This window comes from Engystomops pustulosus, chromosome 6 (assembly GCF_040894005.1).
Source record: "Engystomops pustulosus chromosome 6, aEngPut4.maternal, whole genome shotgun sequence".
NCBI lineage: Eukaryota > Metazoa > Chordata > Amphibia > Anura > Leptodactylidae > Engystomops > Engystomops pustulosus.
In genome coordinates, this window is record NC_092416.1 from 15,532,204 (window position 1) to 15,559,682 (window position 27,479).

The window sequence follows — 27,479 nt, forward strand, 5'->3', positions numbered from 1 at the left end:
CAAAGACTTACCGGTAGCACACATGGGCGCCGCCATCTTGGCGAGGATCGTCGCTCCCCGTGACTCTATCGGGGAGCTGCAATCCATCGCCATGACAGCTTCGGGTCTTCCAAAGACTTGTGACAATGTAATGAATGAGGAGGAAAATCCCCATATACTGCCATACTGTAATATGGCAGTATATGATAGGATCGCACAGACAACCTAGGGTTAAAGTACCCTAGGGAGTCTAAAAAAAAACTAAAAATAAAAATAAAAAAATATTATAATAAAAAAACCTAAAAATTAAAATCACCCCCCTTTTCCTTGAACTGATATAAATATAAATAAACAGTAAAAATCATAAACACATTAGATATCGCCTCGTCCAAAAATGGCCGATCTATCAAAATATCATAACAGTTTTTCACTGTGTTCAACGCTGTAACGGAAAATAGTGCCCAAAGTCAAAAATGGCACTTCTTGCCATTTTGAAAAATATAAAAAAAATCAAGAAAAGTGATCATAAGGTCACACCGTTCTAAAAATGATAGCAATGAAAACATCATCAAAAGTCGCGAAAATGACACCACCCACAGCTCCGTACTCTGAAGTACGAAAAAGTTTTAGCGCCAGAAGGTGGCAAAATAAAAAAAAAATTGTACAGGAGGTTTAAATTTCTGTAAATGTATGAAAACATTTTAAAACATACAAATTTGTTATCCCCATAATCGTACCGACCCAAAGAATAAAGTAGACCTGTCATTTGGGGTGCACAGTGAAAGCCGTAATATCCAAGCCCACAAGAATACGGCGCAAATGCGTTTTTTCCCCATTTTCACTGTATTTGGATTTTTTTCCCACTTCCCAGTACATGGCATGGAATATTAAATGCCATCGCTATTAAGTGCAATTTGTTACGCAGAAAACAAGCTGTCAAACAGCTCTTTACGTGTAAAAATAAAAAAGTTATAGATCTTTGAATGTGGGGAGTGAAAAATGGGAATGAAAAAAACTAAAAAAAGCAGGGTCATTAAGAGGTTAATACATGTATATTGGTAAATTACCTAATATTTTGCCCCAACCCCAAACTTACACAGACATTACAAAAAAAAACATAAGGAAAAGTGGCCAAGCCCTTTAACTTCCACAACAATCCATGTAGTCCATTGTATATTATCTGTTATCATTTTGAAGGCACAACCTTTGGTCTTGCAGTCTCATAAAATAATAGTTATTTGTATAACAAATGATAACGGGGTGTGTTCGGGAAATTCTGACATCAGTCTCCTGGTAAACAGTTGTAGACTGCTGTGGAAATTATTAAGATCCTCCCATGTCTTTCCCCTCGAAAAAACCTATAAATAGAGAACCACAGTCTCTCACAAAATCCCAAGCCTTCGAGAGCAGAACCATGACCTCCCCGATTTTGACTCTGAGCCTCCTCTCAGCTCTTACAGTAACAAGTAAGTTTTCTTATCACTTTATTCACATCAATTTCCTATCTTTTTCCTTTTATTTATTTTCAACAGTCTTTATTGTTTTTATTGAGAATTTTAATGCAGCAGGTGTGCAACCATAATGTCACCGGGTGGATTTGTATTGGGACGTTGTCTAAATTGCCCAATGGTTTACGTTAGATTTCATATGGACTTTACGATAGGGAAATTATCAGTTTCGTACCAGACTTGGAACAAGCTGTCGGCCTGGGTAAGCGGTGGCGAACAAACCCTCAGACATCCCTGCAGACTAGGGCCCTGTATACAGCAGATAATAGTGCCCTCATAAGGGCAAACCTGATATCAGGAACCTGCTAACAGACCCAGAGAGACCCTGCAAGGTTAGAGGGCAACTTACTTGATCTGGCAGCTGCTGGATGGTTGAGCAGACAGGTAACAAGAAGTCAGACAAGAACACTAAACTACGTCAAGGCAATAACAGTCACAAGTTTGAGTCAGGGAAAACAGTGCCACGCAGGCAAAGTCAGACAAAACTGACTTAAATCCGAAATGACACCAAGGCACAGCCTCGTATAGCAAAGAGTGGTAGATTATGTCAGATTCACAGAAAAGCAAACAAAACAATAGTACTTACATGTAAACAATGGGAAGACTGACGTAAACAGCACCCTCTGATAGAGCTGGGCAGAATATAAAGGGATTAATGGACACTGCCCCCAGCACTGACTAGTTCAGCCACCCATCACTCAAGCCACAGCTGCACACAAAACAATCTCAAACTCATATCCAGCTTTCCCTTAGGAAAGATCCCGAAATGGAGTTGTCACTCAATGTAGTCTTGGGTGTGGTTTTAAAGCATAGAATCCTGAAACCTGGTCACATTTAGAGCAATTCATCAAATTCTGACAAGTCCCTCTGAGAGAAGTCTTTGTTAAGTGGCGGAATCGGACTTGTGTTCACCAGATAAAATTCTGGGACCCCAACTCCATTGCACCATAGGAAACAGACCCTAACAGCCTCCATATTAACTTTTCCTCTGCTAGTCCTCTCAGGTCCAGTATGCCCACCAGAAAATCATCTGGTACTTTAGTGACCAGTCCGAAACTATTTAGTGGCAGCTTACCCAGGTAGATCACCATACAAAAGTACATGGTATACTCCAAGACATCGGGGCAGATTTATCAAGTGTCTGAAAGTCAGAATATTTCCAGTTGCCCATGGCAACCGATCACAGCTCCCCTTTAAAATATTCATGAGCACTGGTAAAATGAAAGCTGAGTTGTTATTGGTTGCCATGAGCAACTGGAAATATTCTGATTTTTAGACACTTGATAAATCTGCCCCATAATCTGAGACAGGGAAGGCAGAATCGGGTCGATCTGATAATTGAGCTATGGTCAGGAGAGAAGAACCAGTACAAAGACAGGAAGAGAGTTGGATATATATGTCAAGGTCAGGACACAGGGTAACAGACGATGATAGGCAGATATACGGGGTTACAGGGACTAAATGTCCAAGAAATGAGGAAATCGAATGCAAGTAGACTCCAAGGTTATCGGGTTCTTAAAGGGTAGGGACAGGTCTCATCGCTCAGTTTTTTGAGTGAAATCAGGTTCTAACCATCAGTCTCAGATGGTGAAGATCTTTTTGACATTGCAGCAGAGGTTGGAAATGAAAATGATTTGGTAATAGTTCTGATTGTGTGACATCTCTCCAGGTTCTGCTCTCCTGTGTACACAGTGTGTGTCTGACTCTCCATCGCCCTGCTCCGGCCCCAGCGTATCTTGTCCTCCAGGCTATGAGTGCGGCTCCACACATACAAGAACCAATGTTGGTGAGTTATATCATTATCTACAAGTCTTTGCAGTCTACTTTGTAGTCTTTGCCTCCTATACTGGTAACTGTGCATGTAGGGGTCTCTACCCCAGTTTTGAGTCCTAAGAATCTTCCATTTTTTTGGTTTTCACCTCCTAAAAGCTCTGAGTTAATGTTGTAATTTTTTGGGGGTGGGGTTCTGTTTTGCTGGAAGAGTTTTAAATAGCAAATTTTGGAGAAAATGTTTATTTTTATTCATTTTAACTCTCACAAAAAGGTACATACATTATACCATTTTATTATATAAAAAATAACTTGATTATCTTAGTAATTTTTTTTTTACCTTTGGCACAAAAACAAGTCTCTGCATGGTTAACGTTACAAGAGTCAACACTTTTAAACATTTTTTACGGCCAAGAGAGCTGTCCAAGAGACTTTTTTTAATTTTTCAATTTTACAGACTTTTTTACATTGCCATTTTAATACATTATTTTGTGTTAGAAAGAGCAAAAAGCATCATTATGAGCATAGTTTTAACTATTTTTTGATAATTGATGGACGTTGTATCGCTGGGTTCACTGTAGATGTGGTAGTACTAAAGAGTTGTAAAACTGCACATGTACCGGCTTAAGGATCTGATCCTATATGGATTGGCTTTGCAGAAATTGATACATTCCCTTCAGATGAATTCTCTTGGGAAAACTTAAAATGATGACAAATTCAGGAAAAGCCGATACAAAAACAAATCTGATTTAATTAACTTTTTGTTACCTTACAAACACATGGAGGGGTAGGACAGCAATCCGTCTCTAATGAGAAGCAGTTTATGGTGGTGCCCGCGGCCGAAGTTTCATGCTTGATAAAGATTCATTGCGAATCGAAACGTCGCGCTGAACATGTTTGGTTGCACATGTAAATAAATCTTCTTGAACTTCATCTTTGGTGCTGTGGCTCCCTCCTTCAAGTACCTTACAAACACACCACTTTGGTGCACTACTACCCCCTGCTGACGACCTTAACCACCTTGAGCACTTCCGGAAGGGGGATAGTGTTTTTACATATCTGTTCCTGCTACTATGGTGGCTCTAGTGCTGGTCGAGCAGTTCCAAGACATCCCACATCACTTTCATAATAATATAAAAATATTGATGATTGGACCCATTCATGTTCAGATTTGCTCAGTTCAGCCGAACTATGAACAAAATTTTGGTTTGGGCACCCGAACCCAGGGGTCTTCTGCTCCTACCATATACTGCAATGCTACTGGATTGAATTATATGGTAATTTGCCTACTGATCTGTAACATTGTGACAACAGATCATGCAGAATGACAGTCCTTCGGTCTAGTATAGACTTCAGGTTGTCATGGGTGAACGAAATACCCCCTTACAACACATACGATTAGTACTGGCACCGATCAATGGGTTTACAGGTCGGCAGTCAGTGCGCTCCATTATTTTCCCTAGGATAATCACTCCTCTTGACACCCTTGGGGAGCAACAATCCATTGGAAAATTATGACATGTTCCCGGTGGGTGTTCAAAAAGGGCTCAACCGTGAGCTCTCTTCGCACATCCTTCTCTTCAAACAGCCTTGATTTAAGGTGAAAAGCTGGTTGTTGCGCTGCTCAGAAGCCCATAAACCAGATTTTCTGTGTGAGCCCGAACGCCAAACCTCAACTTCTGGCTGATGTCCTGTTTGGGGACCTGAACCTGCAATATTAATCAAGGACCTGAACATTGTGGTTGGGGTTCACTCAACCTTCTACATGACCTTATAGGGAATTTTCAATTGAAAGAGTAGTCATCTATTTAGGATAATTTCATCTTAAAGGACTACCACCAGGATGAAGGATGTAAACCAAGCACACTGACATACTGGTGTGTGCCCCCTCTGGCTGCCCCCTTATTTTAGCTTTATATGCCCTTGTTTTTGTTTTTTTGTAGAAAAAAAGGCTTTAACAATTATGCAAATTTTGATCCTCACCACCTTGTCATGGGTAGAAAGCATCCTACAATGTATTTCCAAAGAGTTTTTTTTTTTAAACTTAAGATAAAAAAACATGTTTTTATTTTTCAGCTGCATCGGAAACCAATGCTGTGGCCAGGGTATGTGCACTCCCATCTGAATGTAACGTCACTGGCATTATAGCCACACCGCTTGGAAAAACCCGGGTGGCCACTTCCTGTTGTAACACTGATAACTGTGTTCCTCCTATACCTCAATGTAAGTCATTAATATTATAAGTCATAAATAATTATATCAATCATTTATATCATTTTATTTATATGGAGCTCATTTTTTACTTTCTAAGCCCAATTAGATTTTACTTCATTGCTCTTTATCACAATTACCGTGGGTGTACAAAATTCCTAGGAGCTCCATTTTGAATTCCATGTAATGTACTGACAGGAAAAACATATTAAAGGAGCATCATTGGAAAATTATCATTTGTTGTCACGGGTGCTCCTGCGACCCATATATCGGCTGCTTTGCCAATTTCTGACACCATTAACATTTCCACACAGAGTGTATAGAGTTGTCATTGTTTTGCAGAACCAATCAATGTTGCCATTTTGGGATCTGTAGGATCTTTTCATTTCCCATATGGGATTATTATTTATAGAATTGGATAGATCGAGCAATTTGTACCATGAAGATACTCATATATAAAAGTCTATAATTGGAATGACTCTTATTCCCTGCCAGGGGCTGGTTGGATGGGTAAATGACCAGCCTGGCATTGTGGATGTATAATACAGCAGGCACCCTCCTTGTATGGAGGGGCTTAGTCCATGTTTGTGTCATACATGTACCATGAACGCTTTAAAGGTTAACAAAGATGCAATTCCATATCCATTGTTATGCTGAAATGTTATGAAAACACTTTCTCAGGCAAGAAAAACAGCCGGTTGCGGCACCTCCATCAACCACTTAATGTACACAGTCCACTGGCGACCTAGGCAAGGAACCACCGGGTTAGTGCTCAATATTCAGGATGACTGTGGTGCCAATATTCCAGAAAAAAATAATAGTCCAAACTATTGTATAGAAGTAAAAGAATTGGACGGCACTCACCCAAATCCTGTGGCATAAAAAGTACTTCTTTATTGAAAAGATCGAGACATCACAAACAGGTTACAGCGGGGAGGGAGTGATGCATGGTGCTCAGAGAGAGGCTACGGCCGTTTCGCGCTGTCTGCGCTTCTTCCGGCCTCCATGTGGGGATTAAAACAATGCAGGCTTTTAAGCTCTCAGGGTGGGGTAACAACCGCCCTAATCGTGGTTATACACATGGTGATAGGTTCAAAAACAACAACACATTGGTTGGGCGGCACCAATCATATACAGCCTAAACCCTGTCAAAAGGCTAAAACTCACCTGGGGTCCATGTGCACCACACCTCTACTCCCCTTAACAGGTGTACCCGTGGTTTGCGGTGCATTTCCGGACACGGCCGGTAGCTCCGCCCCCAACAGGATGTCCCACGTGGGAAACGTCACCTGACCCTAACCCCACCCACCGCACTCACGGGTCACGTGACGCGTCACCGTGGTAACCGTTGACAGCGTTCCAGCGACACCGGGTGAGTGGCTCAGCGATGGGGAGGGGAAAGGAGACATATGGGAGAGAGGATGTGCATGTGCCTTGGCCCCAGTAGGTGATACGAAGCCTTGTTACATTATAGCATGCATGTGTTTGAATCGTTTCATTCTATTCTGCGTGACCACTTACATGAGCTAGTATAACCTGTGAATTAAAAACAATACGGTGGGTAAGACTTCCACCTAATCACCCATTATGTACATTGCAACAAGGATATAAGGCTCGGTCAGTGCGACCCCAAACATCATAATTTCGTTTATAGAAAAATGCCCCAGTCAATTTTATCGTTCAACCCCACTCATTTACAAACAAGATAACCACAACATGACAAAAGAGGAATATCGAGCATTAGAGGCACTAAGAAAAGATGAGAGGGTCACAGTAAAACAAGCGGATAAGGGGGGGAATATAGTAGTAATGGAAAGTGCCAATTACAAAGCAGAAGCCACGAGATTATTAGGGGATGAGGTAACGTACAAAAAATTACCCGGGGACCCCACACAAAAATATACAACACAATTAAGAACATTTTTGAGGTCACACGTAGAAAAAGGCACACTATCCAAAAAAATGGCAGAGAAACTACTACCCCCCTTTCCCAAAAAACCAGAGTGGTATTTCTTACCAAAAGTGCATAAGAGTTTAGAGAACCCGCCGGGGCGCCCAATAGTAGCGGGTATAGGCTCGTTAACGGAGCCACTTTCACAATACATCGACTGGTTGTTAAGGCCGGTCCTGAAGGATATCCCCTCATACCTAAAGGACACAAATGAGTTCCTTAATGCTTTAAACCAACAGACCTGGAATGAAAACTGGTTATTAGCGTCTATTGACGTAGAGAGCTTATATACCCGCATCCCCCATGAGAAGGGGGTACAAGCAGTAAGAGAGGTTGTAGAAAACGGCCAAAAAGGGGAGGACTACACAAAGTTTGTGTGCGAAGCCCTACACTTCGTGTTAAGCCACAATGCGTTTATTTTTGATGGGCAATGGTACGTGCAGGATTACGGGACTGCCATGGGCACTCCCGTGTCCTGCACGTACGCTAACATTTTCCTCGCTGTGTTTGAAAGTAAATATATCTACAGTACCGATAACCCTTATATTTCATACATCAAAATGTATAGGAGATATGTGGACGATGTGTTTATTCTCTGGTCTGGGACCAGAGAATTGTTTGAAGATATGGTCAGATCCTTGAATAATTGTAATGACATGAACATGAGGTTCACTCACACGATTAGCGAAAATACCCTTGAATTTTTAGATGTACTAGTGGAAATAAAAAATAACGAAATCTGCACGTCTGTACATAGGAAAAAAACAGCAACTAATTCCCTATTGCATTTCAATAGTTACCACCCAAGTCATGTCAAGAGAGCGGTCCCCTACGGACAGTTCCTTAGATTGAGGCGGATCAATAATACAAGGGAGGGTTTTGAAGAACAAGCAAAAGAATTAAAACAGAGGTTAAAGAAAAGGGGATATCCCGACAAATTAGTAGATAGAGCCTATGAAAAAGCAGGAAAAAAAGAACAGGTGGATCTATTGAAAAAAAGGAAACAAAAAAGAGAGGGACAAGAAAAGTTTTCCTTCACTTTTGACTTTTCACCTATGGCAGAGCTAATTAAAAAGGCCCTAAAAGACAACTGGCACATAATCGAGAACGATGCAGAACTAACTTCGATAGCAAAGGGAGGCCCCTTGGTGAGTTTCAGGAGAGGTAGAACCATCAAATCCAAACTAGTAAAAAGCTCCTACACCTCAACTCCAAATGTGAAAAATTGGTTAGAAAAAGACTCCATCAGAGGGAATTTTAGATGTGGCAGATGTAGATGTTGCCCATACAATTTGGCCACAAAGGTAGTAGAGTTTGGAGGACAAAGAGTGGAATTGAATAGCTTTATAAATTGCAAAACGAGTTTTGTCGTGTATGTCCTGATATGCAACTGTAAAAGATACTATATAGGTAAAACAATTAGACCCCTCTATCAGAGGATAAGAGAACATTTGAGATCAGTGGAAACAGGTGTAGGGGCCCCCCGTCTCATACAACATATACGTGAGTGTCATGGAGGGGATATAAAAACTTTGAAATTTGCGGGGATTGAGGTCATAAAGAACTTAAAGAGGGGAGGAGACAGAGAACGCCTGTTATTACAAACAGAGAATAGGTGGATCATACGTTCAAATGCCATGGGACCAGTGGGGTTGAACGATAAAATTGACTGGGGCATTTTTCTATAAACGAAATTATGATGTTTGGGGTCGCACTGACCGAGCCTTATATCCTTGTTGCAATGTACATAATGGGTGATTAGGTGGAAGTCTTACCCACCGTATTGTTTTTAATTCACAGGTTATACTAGCTCATGTAAGTGGTCACGCAGAATAGAATGAAACGATTCAAACACATGCATGCTATAATGTAACAAGGCTTCGTATCACCTACTGGGGCCAAGGCACATGCACATCCTCTCTCCCATATGTCTCCTTTCCCCTCCCCATCGCTGAGCCACTCACCCGGTGTCGCTGGAACGCTGTCAACGGTTACCACGGTGACGCGTCACGTGACCCGTGAGTGCGGTGGGCGGGGTTAGGGTCAGGTGACGTTTCCCACGTGGGACATCCTGTTGGGGGCGGAGCTACCGGCCGTGTCCGGAAATGCACCGCAAACCACGGGTACACCTGTTAAGGGGAGTAGAGGTGTGGTGCACATGGACCCCAGGTGAGTTTTAGCCTTTTGACAGGGTTTAGGCTGTATATGATTGGTGCCGCCCAACCAATGTGTTGTTGTTTTTGAACCTATCACCATGTGTATAACCACGATTAGGGCGGTTGTTACCCCACCCTGAGAGCTTAAAAGCCTGCATTGTTTTAATCCCCACATGGAGGCCGGAAGAAGCGCAGACAGCGCGAAACGGCCGTAGCCTCTCTCTGAGCACCATGCATCACTCCCTCCCCGCTGTAACCTGTTTGTGATGTCTCGATCTTTTCAATAAAGAAGTACTTTTTATGCCACAGGATTTGGGTGAGTGCCGTCCAATTCTTTTACTTCTATACAATAGTTATGAAAACACTATTTCTCCCTCTCTTTTTGGTTCTAGTTCCAGAAATAAATAATACCCAGAATGGACTTGTCTGCCGATACTGTGTAACTATTGACTCTGACTGGTGTTACACATCAGAAACGGTACAATGCGCCGGAAAAGAGGATCGGTGTCTCCTCCAGAGAATGAAACAAGGAGGTAACTTTTTTTTTAATTTACAATTGTCTGGCTTTAAAAAACAACAACTTTTGAGTAGGGTAGGAAACAATCTGCTATAATTAGGAATGAGTGGACCAAGAAAGGTTCCACAATGCTCATCTCCACTGGTAACACTGGTGGCACCCGTTAAATGCTGGAGGCGGATATGCAACACCATCTATCTGTCACGGGTGCCCCTGCGATCCACTTCTCTGATCGCAGGCACACCCGTGCCCTTCTCCGTGGTGATGGCCCTTCCTGATCTCACTTACCTCTCCATGTTCCTGCTTCCGTCCTGGCTGCCCAGCGCGGGCATCCCTGCTCCCTATGGCACTCGCAAATTTAAAGGGCTAATGCACAGCTGATTGCTGCTGGCCACTTCCCTGGATTCATTCAAAGCCAGCTTCTCCCAGCATCCCCCACCGGATTTCTACGCTATATGCCATTGAAAAAGCTGTATACTGTGACCTGGGTGTTGACCTCCTGTTGGGACCCCGGACCTGTTCCTTGCTCCCGTGCTGCCAGCACTGACATCTTTCTTTGTCCCTGGCCTTGACCCGTTGCCACCTGCATTGACCTACTGCCTGTCCCCGACCACAAGATTGCCTGCTGATGCTGTACCTCGACCTTGGCTGCCACCGCAGACAAGTCGCACCTGTGGAACGACCTGGTGGCACCACGCCACAGCAAGACCAACCCGCTTTGCGGCGGGCTCTGGTGAAGACCGTGTGCCACTTAGATTCTAGTCCAAGGTGTCAGCTTGAGTCATCGTCCGCGGTGGTCCGGTGGGTTCACTACCCCAGAAGCCTGACACTATCCTAGGATAGTTGTCTCCTGATGACGTCATGTGGAGTGACGATTCTCGGTGTCTATAGGGCTCTGACTCATTACTGAACCCATAAGATGAATACTGTGAAAAATAAAAAACACGCCATACACGCTCTTTCCCTTCTGAGCCCTGTGGTGCAACCCTACAGAAGTTTGTAACCTTGTGTGGGATATTACTGCATTCTAGAGAAACTGGGTAACAAAGTATAGGGCACACTTTTTGTGTAACCCCTTTTAAAAGTATCAATTTGTGGATCAAACAAATGTTTTTGTAAAATTAAATTTAACTTTTTTGTAGCCAATGCTATGCTATGAAACTTCTGTGGAGGTGAAATGCTCAAAATACCCCATGTAAATTCTTTGGTGTAGTTTCAAAACCTGGGTAATTTTTTGGGGGGTTTCACTGTTCTGGTACCGGATCATAAACGTGTCAAATTGACGGGGATGTGAGAATAATGTAATCAAAATCTTCCCTCCTAAAGCTCTATGGCCCACCTTTAGTTTATGGAGAGAAACAATGATATGGTGGTATTTTTATTGGTTGTCCCAGGTCCGTTAGCTTTTATAACGGGAAAGCACATCTATTTCTTGGGCAAAGTTTTGTGAAATTTCTTATGCGTTCTAGTAAGTCTCTGCCACATTGCTCAAAGCAAAACGTTCAAAAGATATAGGAGGGTATTTATCACATGAGCTCCAACATATAATATCCCTTAGGCCATGCCTCCCATCATGCCCCTTCACAATAAGCTAGCTTTTGGGATTATTTGGGATTATTTGCTTCTATGTCACTGGCGTGCTGCAGAAGTCCTTATAAATATCTAAAACTGATTGATTGACTAAAACTAAAACCAAATTTTTAAATGCCAGTCTTTGTTGTCATATTTACTAAGGGGTTCCGGCCTCTTTGTAAATCCAAAAAGGTTGTTCCACTGGTCACCTGATTTCTGCCAGGATCAACTGGTTCAGACAAAGGGAAACTGGTCTAAAATTCAGGAGTAGTCTCCTCCATTTCTGGCAGAAACTTTAGTAAATTTGACCTACCTGTTTGACTCAATTCTCCCACATGCCCACAGTGGCAAGCGGGCACAAACATCTTGAAATCAGCTGAAACACCAGGTCAACTGTTAGACATGGTTTAGTACATCACCACCATAGTTGGGGGAGGTGTTGGGTGGAGGGGAACAGAGACCCCTAGCCCCAACCCTGTTAAACATCTTTGGATTTTACTAAACAGAGATTGTGAGCCAGGCCCTCTCTTCCATGATCACGCCAGAACCCACAACTGTTCTTGTGGATGAATGGGCAATTCCTAAAGTCACCCTCCTAAATCTGAATGCAATTTGGAACCAACTACATATTCAAGCTATGTATTTGGAATGGGATCATGTTATAAAAGCTCCTAAAGTTGTAATGTGTAGGTTTTACTTTTGTCCACAAAGTGGGACACATTTATATTCCCGGCTGCTGGTGTTTACCGAAAGTGCTCTGTCCAACGATAATGCCCTGTGCCGCGATTCACTAAGATTGTGCAACCAACATCCTGCATGTGTTACTTCCACGCTCAGGTCCGACAGAGTTCACAATCTGTTTATTGGTGCATGTAAGTGCTTGGGCTTGCGACACAATTTGAATGTTAAATCCCGCGCTCAGTCCGAATCATTCGGATCGTCCGATGACACCCCCCCCAATTTGTGTCACATGGAAGCCAGTGCAGCTGTGCTAAAAATGATTTGTGTGTGCCAAAATCCTGGTGCAGACTTGTTAAATACCTGTGCAAGCCGTGTAATCCCCCAAAATGGTGCACAGTCCGACGAAAGTGAGCAGCGCGACCCTTAGTAAATTAGCCCCATGCCTTCATGCCTTTGGTCAACCCCCTCTTGCTTTCCAACGTTCCTGAACATCTTGTTGTGATAAGAATGTATTCAGAAGGCTCACCGGTTGAGACACCTATTATATGTAAGATCAAATATTATGCAAGATGATATAGTTCATGTGTATTGTTGCAGGACTAAAAAATGCCCTCCGGGGATGCTCAACAAAATCCGTCTGTGATCTTGGTGGCCAGACCACAACTGATGGAGTAACTACAACTGAAGTTAAGTTTATATGCACCGATGCTGGAATAAGTGTCCATAAAGTTGTCCTAACTCCGGCCATCGTGAGTCTATTACTGATGAAGATCTTCTCCTGAGATTTATTCTTGGATACAGAAGACCAATTGTGATTGTTGACATAACCTTTTTTTTGTAATTAAAGACAATAAAAATAAACTCTAGTTAAAATGTTTACATACACTATTTTTAAAATGATTTTCTTTAAACTGGTTGCAATGTTAATTTATTAAAAATGCTTATATGACCCCCAACCCCAATTCCTTTAAACAACATTCTAACTATTCTTTTACCCTATACACCTCTAGGTGACAGCTGGCCCTGGTGGGTGAGAGAAAGTTTTAAGGCCCCATTCACACAGCAGTTATTGTGGCCAAAATAGAAGTGGCACTTGGGTACCATATGGTGAGGGCTCACGGGCTTGGCCCTCTCCGTACAAGTTGGGTGTTTGCTGCATATTGCTGCAAACACCCACCGGTAACCCCTGCGGTCAATGCATCACAATGAAGAGCAATTTGTTACGTAGAAAACAAGCCCTCACACAGCTCTCTACACAGAAAAATAGAAAAGTTATGGACTTTTAAAAGTGGGGAGTACAAAATGGGAACGCAAAAATAACAAAGGGCCCTGATGGGAAGTGGTTAATGCGAAGGGAAAGGAGGAGGAGCTAAAGGTTTAAATAAGGTTTATCTAACACCAACTTTGCTGCTTTAACTTCTTTTTGAATAGTGGAATGAAGTAAAGGTGAGAAGGATCATTTTCTACACAATGGGGCACATTAACTTAGAACGTCGCTAACTGCAGTAAAAGTGCTCTGCCCATGTATAATGCTACGTGCGGCGGTTCACTAAGCATGTGCGCCAGAAATCTTTAATCTGTCACTTCCCCTCTCAGGTCCAGCAGAGTTCAGCATGTTTTTTGTGGTGCATCTTTAACATAGGGCGTGCGACACAATGTGCAAATACGCGCTCGGCCCTTATCAGTCGGACCGACCGACGGCACGCCCCCTTATCTGTGCCACATGGAAATCCGCGCAGTTGCGCCACAAAAGGGTTGCGTGCAACACAATCCAGGCGCTGACACTTCTTAAATACATGTGCAAGCCGTTTTAGCCTAGAAGAATGTGCACAGTCTGACAAAAGTGCAGCACACAACCCTTAGTAAATGAGCCCCAGAGTGTTACCCTTATATACACTTTGGAGCTTTAATTGGATACAACTGTTTTTGAATAGAGGAGGAGCCATAATGTGAAGTGAAGGGAAATGATCTATATTGACTGTCAGATTCAAAACCTTTTTTTTTGTAGTATTTGTTTTTTTGGTTTGTGGTATTTACATATGTGTTATGGTGATTTTTGAAAATACTAGAGTCCTCTTTGGGCCAAAAGACCCCCAAACCAGTTAAGGTGGGAGTAGGTGAACATCCCCACTGAAAATTCCATTGGCTACTAAATCATTCTGGGGTCCTTAATCAACCCCAACAAGTCACTAAGAACCAGCCTCCATTTGAGACATTACTAGAGATGAGCGAGCAGTAAAATGCTCGATTGCTCGTTACTCGGGTCGAACTTTTCTCGATGCTCGAGTGCTTGTATCGAATAACGAGCCCCATTGAAGTCAACGGGAGACTCGAGCATTTTTCACTGAAAGAACACATTGAAAGAACACTAAAGAAGAACACATTGCAGATGTTTGCAGATGTTTTCACTGAAAGAACACATTGAAAGAACACAGTGAAGAACACATTGCAGATGTTCCGTACATCTGCTAACTTATCTGAAGACACGCGTGCAGAACTGTGTTCTTCACAATAGTATATGAAGAACAATATGTGTGAAGAACACATTGCAGATGTTTCCATACATCTGCAATGTGTTCTTCACACATAATGTTCTTCACATACTATTGTGAAGAACTCCGTTCGGCTAAGTTAGCAGATGTACAGAACATCTGCAATGTGTTCTTCACTGTGTTCTTTAAATGTGTTCTTCACTTAAATGAACCTGTGTTCTAATTGTATTTTTCACTGTTCTTCACTGTGTTTCATTAACTAAATGCTCGATCTCGAGCCGGCGAGATACTCGTCAGAGCAACGAGCCGTTTCGAGTACTCTAATACTCGAACGAGCATCAAGCTCGGACGAGTATACTCTTTCATCTCTAGACAGGTAACTGAACGCTTGCAGTGTGATGTACAATGGAGATAAAAATTTCAGAACAATGTATGATCACTTGATCTTTTAAGAAATAATGTAATCTCCATTGATCAACATTTGATGGATGTTTTGTAAGGGTCTCCATGTAACTAGAACAGTGTTTTTTTTTTTTTTAAAAACTACCAAAGTATCAACATAAAACCTTTATTTTTCAAAACATGTGATGATCATAAAACCAGCGATAACTGTATCACAGAGAGAGATTCTAAAAAAAAATTCTGAAGGTTCCACCAGTCACCAATCAGTAGGAAGTGCACAGCACATCACTAGTCTGTCACACGGCTCTGATTTTAGCCCACTCTTCTTTCAGTCTCTTCCACAGTTTTGTGACTGTTTGTGGGTTTCTTGGACATAACTTTGTCACCAAGGATTTTTGAGAGGCTTTCTATTGGGTTTGGATCGAGACTTTGGGTTGGTGATTTCATTAATGAGTTAATGTTTTCTGTTTCTCTTTTGCTGTGGGGGTCACTTTCATGCATAAAAATAGCTTGCTGATTGAGTGAAAAATACAATAAAGGAACCAAGTGGCGTTGAAGAACACCACTGATACACACTTGTATTCACTCTGCTATGTTGCTGTACGAGGGGTTCAACTCCTGCAGCACAAAACATTCCCCAAAGCACGGCACTTCCTCCACCACCTATCACTGACTTCTTTACTCACTTTGGTATCAGTCTTTCCACAGTTTGTTGATGAACATAATGTTTAAGAGTCTAGCCTCTTGATTCTTCATGGTTATGAGAGGTTTTGTCATCAGAATGGGCTTTCAGTCCAAAAGCTCTTAAATGCTGAGACACTGTATAACAAGACGGATCCTTCCTAGTGCTGAACTAGCAAGCACTTCCAGATGAAGTTTTGAAAAGATTACTCACGCAGATTCCCTACTTTAGTCTGTCCTCTCTTGCATTTGTCTTTCAAGGGTGACTAGCCTTCGTGGGGGACCTGATTGAGTTTGTGATGTTATAAAGATGCAATATTCTAGAAAACACCGACCAACAACCAACTTCTTTTGCTATGGCTGATAGGGTCATCCCTTTGGCAATGAAAGCGGGAAAGTTAGGTGCCAGGTAAATAGGGGTTGTGAGATAATGGAAGAAATCAGCACCAGGTTCCAGAAGAACACCAATAACTTGCAGTAACCGAAAGTCTTCTTGAATTTTGATGAATTTCTTTTACAATTGTCTTATTTACATTTTTATTTTGTGCTTTAGAATATGTGCAATTTTTTATATGAGCTTGAACAAGCAATCAGAAGATCGCTTGTCCAAGCCAACCTGTCAAGTCAACCAGTTTTTAACATTTTTTATCAAATAAAATTAAATAATGAAATAAAGTGAAATTCCCTCAAACACTACCATTCCCTATACACATCTAATAAAGTAAAATAAAAAACAAAATCACAAAAAAAACACATATTTGGTATCACCGCATAATAATCTGTACAATAAATCATAATCATAATTGGACCTGCTTGGTGAACACTGTCATAAAAACCAGAAAAAGTTGCCAATATTAAAATTTTTCATCAAACCCCTTTATGAAAAATGTTCTGAAAAGTGATAAAACAAGGTAAAAGCGCCAAAACGGTACCACTGAAAAGAACAACTTGTCATGCAAAAATAAACCCACAACAAGCCGAGTCAACAACAAATACTAAAGTTATGCCTTTAAGTTATGGCGATACTGAAACAAACATGATTTTTTCCTATTCTACTTTTTTTTCAGTAAAATTGGACAAATATAAATAAAACGATATAAATGAGGTATCACCATAATCCTAATGATCCATAGAATAAAGATAATATAACGGTATTATTTTTATGCTACAGTGAATGGCCTCCCCAAAAAATTCTAAAAATCCGAAACAAGATATGATTTTATTTTTTTTTGCCACACATTAAAGAGTTGATAAAATCTCCTCAATAAGTTAAAGACCCACTTTCCAAAATGGTGACACTTGTTGGGGGCCCTCCTTCATTTTGGTACCACTAGGGCTTTCTAAATGCATCCTGACTCATGAAAACTTTTTCAGCCATATTGTCCTCCAAAAACGAAACAACGCTCTTTCCCTTCCCAGTGCCCCCCTGTGCCAGTACAGCAGGGTACAGAGACACAACGGGGCACATTAACTTACCCGGTCCTGTGGCGATTCAGTGGCGCGTTCTCCATCGAGGATTCGGGTCTTCCGGCGATTCACTAAGGTAGTGCGTCCGATGTCCACCAGTTGTCGCTGCTGCGCTGAAGTCCGCCGGAGTTCATAATTCCATTCCTGGTGCAAGTAAGTGCGTGTCATTTTCTTTTATTTTTCATTTTCGTGGTTTTTCTGAATTCGTCAGGTCACAATCCGCCACAATCCGATCGCGTACGCCAAAAACCCAGGGCAATTCAGGGAAAAACGGTAATATTCTGGAAACCCCACAAAAAATAGCGATTCGGGCCCTTAGTAAATGACCCCCAATGGGTATTAGCATACTCAGGAGGAATTGCACTAAACATTGTAAAATGCATTTTCTTTTTTTTTTTTCCAACATAAATTTTTATTGAATTTTTTCTTATATATTGGCATTACATGTCAGACATATATATATACAAGAATGTACATAATATATTCTGTTCTTTACATTTGTTAGGTAAACATATGTACTTTGCCTGAGATCTCCCTTGTAATGACATAACCTTAATATGTGCAATCTTTGTATATCTCCGTTACCGTATTTTCCAGACTATAAGGCGCACTTAAAAGCCTTGGATTTCCTTGGAAATCCAAAGTGCGCCTTATAGTCCGGTGCGCCCTATATGAGGCAGCGGACCATACTTACATAGGTCCCCGCTACCGGAGACAGCAGATCTCCAGCGGGAACTGCAGACCACGCGGCACGAACAACTTCTGCCGCGTGGTCTGCAGTTCCCGCTGGAGATCTGCTGTCTCCGGTAGCGGGGACCTATGTAAGTATTCTATTCTTTACCTCCCCCTCACCTTCCCCGCTCACCTTCCCCGCGTTCCGCGTCTCGTCTCGGCGTCGCGTCTCGTCGGGTCTCCGCTCCGCCCCCGGACCTCCGCCACGCCCCCGACCCTGCGCCTTATAGTCCGATGCGCCTTATATATGGAATTATTACATATATAAGGCGCATTGGACTAATGCGCCTTATATTCCGGTGCGCCTAATGGCCCGGAAAATACGGTACTTATCTTATAAAGAACATGTAGTTCTAAACGCGTATATTCAAATGTTTTGCCTGTTTTCATACAGTTTCTTGTGTTCTTACTTGACAACAATCTTTACTCTTTTTGATTCAATTTTGAGTTTAGATTTAGCATAACAGTTAATATATAGTCTAGAATAAACAAAGTATGAAACAAAAAAATAACTATAACTAGCAGGCACGCAATATTACCCTTTTGCTCCTTGAGTCCTCTATCCTGGAGAGTGTGTACCATTACATTCATAGCGATAATAGGCTGTTCTATCTCAGTATGTGAATGGGAAGAAGCGACACCCCTCTACCTAACACTGTTTCCCTTTTTTCGTCCTCTCACTCGCTCTGGCCTCTGATTATTGGAGATAGACTCGGGTGCATTATGAGCCAGGGATTCCACATTTCTTGGAAAGCTGGGATTCTTTTATTCCTCAGCGCTAACAGCCTCTCAAAGGCGCAGTGTTCTGCTAGAATGCCGCTTAAGTGACTCATATTAGGAGGGGAAGTAGATTTCCACTGTCTTGTTATTAAAAGTTTTGCTGACATGAGGATATGGTTTATAAGTCTCCTGGACTTGAAGTGGATAGTTCCTATATCTAGGCCCAAAAGAGCCATTGACGCAGGGCCGGCTCCAGGTTTTAGTGGGCCCCTGGGCGACAGAGCCTTAGTGGGCCCCTCCGTGGGCCACCCTCCAGTGGCCACACTTCCCCCCCCTCCCCACACACTGACCACCCCCCCTCCCCTGCGGACACACTGACCCCCCCCCCTCCCCTGCGGACACACTGACCCCCCCAACCTCCCCCTGCGGACAAACTGACCCCCTCACCCCCCCCTGCGGACACACTGAACCCCCCCTCCCCCCTGCAGACACACTGAACCCCCCCCCCTGCTGACACAATGACCCCCCCGCTGACACACTGACCCCCTTCTCCCCCTGTATACACAGTGACCCCATCCCTCCCCCCGCGGAGACACTGACCCCCCCTCGCCCCCTGTATACACACTGACCCCATAGAGACATAGAGACACTGGTACAATTGATCCGGGGGACCGAGTGGGCCCCTCCAGTACCCCGGGGCCCCGGCACTTGCCCGGGTTTGCCGGGTGCTGGCGCCGGGCCTGCATTGACGGGTTAATTGTCACTTTCCTTTTGGCTACCCTAGAGCATAATTGAAACGCCTCTTTCCAATATGTTTTTAAAACTGGGCAGGACCAGAATATGTGGAGTATTGTTCCCTTTTCCTTATGGCACCTCCAGCATCTGTCTGATGACTCGGGGTATATTTGTACCAGTCTAGCCGGGGATGAGATACCATCTGGTGACACATTTCAGATGTACCTCCATCATATTTGCATTAGCTGTGGCTTTTTTGACTCACAAACTAGCTGCTTTCCATTCCTTTGGGAGAATCTGTCTTCCCAGGTCTGCCTGCCATTTGAGTACTGGGCTGGATAAAGTTTCGCATACCTCGTTTTGGAGTGATTCATACAAATAATGTGTGTCTAATTTGGGGCTAGGTAGATCTGGAGTGAACAAGTTTGCCAAGCCTAGTGGAATTTCTACTGAATGTTTTACCATACCTCTAACACAATGTGACACTTGAATGTATTTGAATTTTTCTTTGTCTTCTAAACCATATTCTAAGTTTAATTGCATGAAGGGCTTAATTCCGTCTTGTCCATAGAGATCCGCAATGTAATTTATACCCCTTTCTGTCCATGTTTTTAACGATATATTTGTTATCATAAATTCCAAAGCCCTCAGCGGAATTTTTATTTCTTTACTGGGGGAGTCCTTCTGGAGTACCTTAACCAGACTTTTCCATACCTCTACTGATGAGCTAACTGTGGGACCCCATTGTTCCTGGGTAATATTACTCGGTTGTGCCACTTAAGCTATCAATAGGTGGTGTAATAGTCTGTCGCCCACCATATGTGCTTCAATTGTAGGCCAACTAGTATTGTGTTCCGGAGCACACCATTTTTTTAGTTGCTGTGCTATTATTGCCCTATGATAGTTCCTTATATTAGGGACTCCTAGGCCTCCTTTTTCCCTTGACATGTACAATGTGATAGCTGCTACTCTTGGTTTTCGGTTTTTCCAAATAAAATTTAACATCTGCTTTTGTAGATAATTCAATATTCTTTTGGGGATTGGAATCACCAGGGTACGTAGATAGTACAGTATCTTTGGGAGAATTAACATTTTATATAATACTGTGCGTCCCCACCATGAAATTTCTTGTTTAGATAAGGAGTCCAACTCCTTCTGGAGATCTTTACCAAGTGGTTCCAAGTTAGTGGACGCTAAATTTTTGACGGGGCTGCATAGCTTTATTCCCAGATAAGGGATATGTGTCTTAACCCACTGAAACGGGAATTCCTTTCTTATTTCAGATTCTAATTGCGGCGGGACATGGATTCCTAATAGTTGCGATTTATTCTCATTTACTTTATAGTAGGATATTTGGCTAAAGGCTTGTAAGGCTCTTTGAGTGGCTCTAAGTGACTCTGTGACAAAGGTCAATGTTAGGATTACATCGTCCGCAAACAGTCCAATCTTGTGCTGTCTCAAACCTGCATTTACCCCTCTTATATTGGGATCACATCTAATCCATTCCGTCAGCGGTTCCATAACCATTACAAATATTAGAGGGGATAGGGGGCACCCCTGGTGTGTTCCATTTGTAATACTAAATGGAACCGACATAACCGAGTTTGCCATAACTGTCGCAGTCGGAGATGTGTAAAATGCCCTAATGGCATTCTTTATTGGCCCCTCCAGTCCAAACTTGCTCATGACCGCGAAAGCATAGGTCCAATGGATCCTATCGAACGCCTTCTCCGCATCCAACGTGAGGAGCAGAGAAGGTGCCCGAGAGTCCTCCATTATTTTCATAATGTCTATAATTCTCCTAGTGCCATCCGGTGCCTGCCTTCCCTTGGTAAAACCCACCTGGTCGTTATGTATCAGGTCAGGGAGTACCTGCAGGAGTCTATTTGCAATGATCTTTGCATATAACTTTGTGTCACTATTTAATAGTGAGATGGGTCTGAAGTTCTGGGGCATTGTCGGCGGCTTCCCTGGCTTAGGTAACGTAATAATGGTGGCCTCAAGCATTTCTCGGGGCAAGGAACCCTCTTTCATCGCTGCATTGAAGATTAATGTGAGATAAGGGATGAGAAGATGCCCAAATGATGTATAGTATTCATTTGAGAAACCGTCAGGACCTGGGGCTTTGTGTTTTTTGAGTTGTTTTATGGTAGTGGCTATTTCTTCTGCAGATATTGGTTTGTCTAGGGACTCCTTTTGGAGCTTTGTTAGTTTTGGGAGGTGAACCTTTTCTAGAAATGTATTAATTGCTTCCAAAGAAGGTTGGGGGGTCTGTTGGTCCTCCTTCAAGTTATACAGAGACGAGTAATAGGTACTAAATATATTGGCAATTTTCATGGGATGAGTTTCTTTGTGTTGTGTATCCTGCGGCTTTAACATATATGGAATAGTTGTTTTTATTCTCTTGGACTTAACCTTATTGGCCATTATTTTGCTGGGTTTGTTATGAGCCGTATAATATGAAGCTTTAATTGACTGCAATTCCTTTTCATAATCCGATAGAAGAGTGGCTCTTAAGGCTTGTCGTGTTTCCGTAAGTTTTGTATTATTATCTTGACTAGGGTCACTTTTTAGCTCATCTTCTATTTTTTGTAGGTCTTTTAGAAGTTCTTTTACTTTTTTATTTTTTTGTTTTTGGAATTGGTATCCCATCTGCATAAGCGTACCTCTTACTGCTACTTTATGAGCAAGCCAAAGGTTGAACAAGTCCACTCGTAATTCTATGTTATGTTGGAAGTATTCTAGTATGGCTTGTGTAACTTTTTCCTTATATGAAGGAAGGGAATACCATTGAGAAGGAAGATTGTTTGAAAATGTCAACGTGGCATAAATGGGTGAATGGTCAGACCAAGTCGTAGTACCTATGCTCACCTCTGTTATGTATGTCAGTGCTCTACTTTCTGGCATAAGTCTATCCTTGAAAAAGACCCGTGTCTGTGCGAGTAAAATGAAAACTCTTTAGATGAGGCGTTCAAGCATCTGTAAGTGTCATAAAGAGCCTCTTTGCGAAGCCATTTAGCCAATGAGGGGAAGGGTAGCCTATTTTTTGCTGTTGTGTCCATGTCTGGGTCAGGGATTATACTAAAATCTCCGAACATTAGCAAGTTCCCCTTTTGGATCTTTCTAATTTTTTTTATAGTCTTGTTTAGAAATCTTATCTGTGACTTGTTAGGGGCATATATATTCACTAATGTGAACGGAACAGAATTGATAGTGCACACTATTGCTATGTATCTCCCTAACTCATCACTCTTAGTCTCTGAAATCTTCACTTCTAGGTCATCTCTGAATGCTACTAGGACCCCTGCTTTTTTGACCTCCGCGTTTGCCATGTAAATTTGGGGATATCTATTATTCTTAAATGTTGGGCAATTACCCTTCATAAAATGGGTTTCTTGCAAACATATTATTTCCGCTCTCTCCCTTTTTGCGTCTTTCCATACAGATGCCCTCTTGAATGGGGAGTTTAGCCTCTTCACATTTATACTCATCACTTTAACTCCCATCTTTTCTCATATCTAATGCCTCTGATACTCTCCGGAAATTCATTATTTTTACACATGCATGAGTAACAGCCTGCCTAGCCTTAATATTGAAGTAACCTGTTAACATATAACAAACACATAAAACTTTTCCAGTGGAAGCCGGGAAATGTGGCTCCTGCTGCTTCCTCCTCAACATATAGCTAAACATAACAGCAAACTAAAGGACAAATAGCATGTTATATTTTGCAGGAGATGGTATATAGTCCACCTGGTACCTCTCTTGGCCTGTTGGAGTTGCTTCAGTAAAGGACCTTGGACACCTTAGGCCTTTTGCCAGTCTTTTTCGATTGTAGATGGCTTCTTGGAACTCTTGTCATGCGTGACTTCCTCAACTCTTATTCCCCATGAGTTCAGCAGCTGGGGACCATCCTCTGGATTATTTAGAACGTGTGTGGTGCCATCCCTTCGGATTAATAGCTTTGTGGGGAAACCCCACTTGTACAGGATCTTGTTGTTGCGTAGGGTGATGGTTGTTTGATAAAATTTCTTCCTCGTTTGGAGTGTTGCCTGCGATAGATCCGCAAAAATTTTAAGATTCTCATATGGTTCCTGAAGATGGTTCGCTTTTCTAGCATACAGCATTAACGCTTCCTTCACATGGTAATAGTGTATGCGGGTAATATTGTCCCTTGGGAGGTTCTCTGGAACCCCTTTTGGTTTAGGCAGCCTGTGGATTCTATCAAGGAGGCGTTCAGCTGGTGGTATAGATGGCAACACCGCTTGTAAAAGGGATGTAACATCTCTTAATTCTGATGGGCCCACTGACTCAGGAATCCCTCTGATCTTCACATTGTTCCGCCTGCCCCTGTCTTCCATATCTGCCATTTTACTTTTTATTGCTTGCACTTCCTCCTCCAGAGTATAGTGAGCTTCTATCAGCTCATTGTGCGAGCTTGTCACCTCTCCCATCTTGTTTTCCAGATGATCCACTCTGGCTCCTAGTTCTTCTATATTAGCCTGAGTAGTAGCCATCTTGGCTGAAAAGTCCTTCTGTAGGGAGTTACGAAATGCTAGCATCATTCCTTTTATAAATGATTCCGATGCCGCTTGTTCAGTAAATGGGAAATCTAATAGTGGGTCTGTGTCTGCAGCTAGTTCCCCCTCTACCTCCTCTCCTATTCCTGGGGTGGATGACAAGCGTGGTCTTTGTTTATCAGGGCTGCAGCTTGGTGACTCACCCTGCCATTCGGTGGCGGCCGCCATCTTATGATTGCCTCCAGGCGATTCCTGAGGTATGTGATCTCCCCTCGGCAACATCGGATCTCCGCTCCCCGATAGGCAGCTCTCTGGAGATTGCGGGACTCCACTGACCTTTGAGAACGACTGCTCTGTGCTGCATCTCCCTGTTGGTGAGTTGGTCTCGCTGCGTGTTCCCGCGGCGCCATTTTGAGAGACATCTTGTCTGAGCGCTCTGGCAGAAAAGAAGTGCGTTAAGCGCCTTGGTCCCCCTTTCGCCAGTCTTTTCCTGGTCATCATAACGGGAAAGATGTATATAGCCGGTTTTGGGCTTTTTTCTCGGTGTCCTCGGCTTCTGCAATTCAGTTGCTTTAGGCCCTCGAGACGGAGCTCAGCACAGCACGTCTGCCCTGATGCTCATCCAGGCCACGCCCCCAATGCATTTTCTTTTTTAACCCATTGTCAAGGTACAAATGTTAGTGTTCAATTAATCTATTGTAAGATAAAATTACATTTCTGTAATTTCACTTTCATTTTTTTTTTACCCTCATGAAACATAGGTTTAACAAACTTCCCAAAGGTTGTTTTGAATATTTTGAGGGGTGAAGTTTGTGTGTGTGTGTGTGTGTGTGGGGGGGGGGGGTTCTGTCATGTAAGCCTTATAAAGTCACTTCTAACTAAACTGGCCCTCAAAAAATAGGTTTTGATGTTTTTCGTTAAAATCTGAAAAATCTCACCTAAAGTTATAAGCCTCCTAACAACCTAAAAAAAGGAAAGGATGTTTGAAAAATTATGCCAAGTTAAAGCAGACACATGGAAAATGTTAGTTATCAAGTCACGACTAACTTTCCAAAAAGTGGAAAATTTAGAATTTTAAAAACATACGACTTTTTTTAACATTTTCGCCAAATTTCCGTGTTTTTTTTTTTCCATAAATAAATAAAAAACATATTGATCAAATTTCTCAACCAACATGAAGCACAGTGGGGCTCATTTACTAAGGCTCCTACGGCCGCACTTTGGTCGGATATTCAGACGATTTCCGATCCGCGCCGCATCGCGCCAGGGATTGTGTCGCACGCAATCAAATTTTGGCGCATCGGCGCCGGCTTTCACGTGACGCAAATCGGTGGGGCAGGCCGTCGGACAATCCAACGGATTCGGACAACGTGCGGGATTTAACATTTCAAATTGTGTAGCAATACATGCACTCACATACACAAGGAAGAAGATGGTGAACTCCGGCAGACCTGAGCGTGGAAGCGACACATGCAGGATCTCGGGCGCAGGATCTACGTGGATCGCGGCAGCTATGCATTCTGGCGGACAGTCCGGATCAGGGATCGCGACTCGGACGGGTAAGTAAATCTGCCCTAAGGTGTCACGAAAAAAACATTCTAAAAATCACCTGCATATGTTAAAGCAGTGATGGTGAACCTTTTAGAGCCGGAGTGCCCAAACTCCAACTAAAAGCCACTTATTTATTGCAAAGTGCCAGCACAGCAATTTAAGCAGTAATTTATTTCTCCCTTTTCTTTGACAACTTTCAATCGTTCAGCCTCCTAAAGACACCTATCATTGTCGTAAGATTCTCTAGGAAGATTTTTTGAGTCCTGTCTGGTGAACTTCATTCTGGGGTGATGGCCTGGGTGCCCACAAAGAGGGCTCCGAGTGCCGCCTCTGGCACCAGTGCCATAGGTTCGCCACCACTGTGTTAAAGGGTTCCAAAGTTAGTAACACATGTCAGAAATAAGTGCTGTCTCAGGAAGGTGCAAAATGGCCCAGTCATTAAGGAGTTAAAATGTAGCTATTTTACTCATGTTAGGATATATTCACATAAGACACACAATGACCTTGATGTTTAGGTCTCTAATTTTGATCTCCAGTATAATTTACTATACACTTGCCGTGAAACCTTGCATGTGGGAGACTCGCTAGCTTTCGGGTGCGCTCCTTCTACTGCAGGAATAAGTTCTCTGTGAAAGTCTGTTCATCACTGAGGCATTTTTAATAAAACATCTTGGAAGGTTCCCTGGATTATCTATAGGTTAGCTATATAGCGGGTGGCTGGTTTTTTTGTGTCTTTTATGGTCGATCGCTCAGGTAATTCTGTTGCCCTGCCACATGGATCTTTTTATTGTGTTTAACTGCTGGAATGTGTCAGGGTCGGAGGTGGTGACCCACTGAACCACTGCGAGCAATGACATAAGCCAACACCTGGGAGCGGAGTCTAAGTGGCACCTGGTACCGAATCAGCAGGATCGGAGTCGAGGTAAGGCAGGAGGTCAGGACAGGCTCGGGTCGGGGTACGGAGCTGAAGGTCACAACGGAAAATACTCAGGAATCACAATAGAAAGCTTTCTCTAGGGCTGTGTGGCACAAAGATCCATCAGGGGTCACAGGAAAAGGGCACTCTTTATAACAGTTTAGTGGGCAATTAATGGCGTGCTGGCCCTTCAAATCTCACAGAGCCGGTGCGTGTGCTACCTAGGAGGCGGGACTCGCTCGTCAGACCACAGGAGATGCCGCTTGAGTGCGGGGAGGTAAGTGAGGCTGCTGCAACCGCGATGGGGCGCACGGAGGCACACAGATGAGCCTGTGACCCGAGACATGGGTTGCAGGGGCAACCGTGACAGAATGTTTTTAGTTTGATAGCAGAATTCCCATGGAATCACAAAACACCTCCGGAAATAGGAACACTGTAAATGTATTGTTTTTTTTTATTAAGAAAGGGTTGTCTGAGAGTAGGGGAAAAAAGCGAGGTCACCGGGGGGCGTGGGTCAGCTGCACAAAAAAATAAACTAGTACTTACCTCATCCGGTACTCCCACACCGTGGTCCATCCATTTGTTAACAGAGGCATAGAAGCTCCGCTCAGACAGCTTCCAGTCGGATGGTCATGGTCACCCATCACCATTTCCCGGCACTATATCAGGGGCCCTTATGGTAATATATTTAGAGGTAAACATTTATGTTCTCTATTTTTTGCTCCCTCCATCTTTTCCTTCTCGACATTTAACATTAGTTGTGCTTTGTCGTGGGTTATTACGGGTTAGGTAGGTGTATTGCTTATAGTATGAGACACTTCTGCATGGCACCAGCTCCTGGCTTAGTCATTGATTAATAAATGTCCATGTTCTCTAATCTCTGTTTACTTTGTTTTATTATATAAGCCATATAAACCA

At 42.8% G+C, this 27,479-nt stretch overlaps 1 protein-coding gene across 1 annotated transcript; it reads left to right on the forward strand.

Moving 5' to 3' along the window:
- The first annotated feature begins 1,278 nt into the window (after nt 1-1,278).
- On the forward strand, nt 1,279-13,230 carry LOC140065493 (uncharacterized). Its single transcript, XM_072113093.1, has 5 exons — nt 1,279-1,445; nt 3,157-3,273; nt 5,334-5,480; nt 9,968-10,108; nt 12,943-13,230. The coding sequence occupies exons 1-5, from the start codon at nt 1,316-1,318 to the stop codon at nt 13,125-13,127; spliced, it is 720 nt and encodes a 239-aa protein (XP_071969194.1). The 5' UTR covers nt 1,279-1,315; the 3' UTR covers nt 13,128-13,230.
- Nucleotides 13,231-27,479: the final 14,249 nt, after the last annotated feature.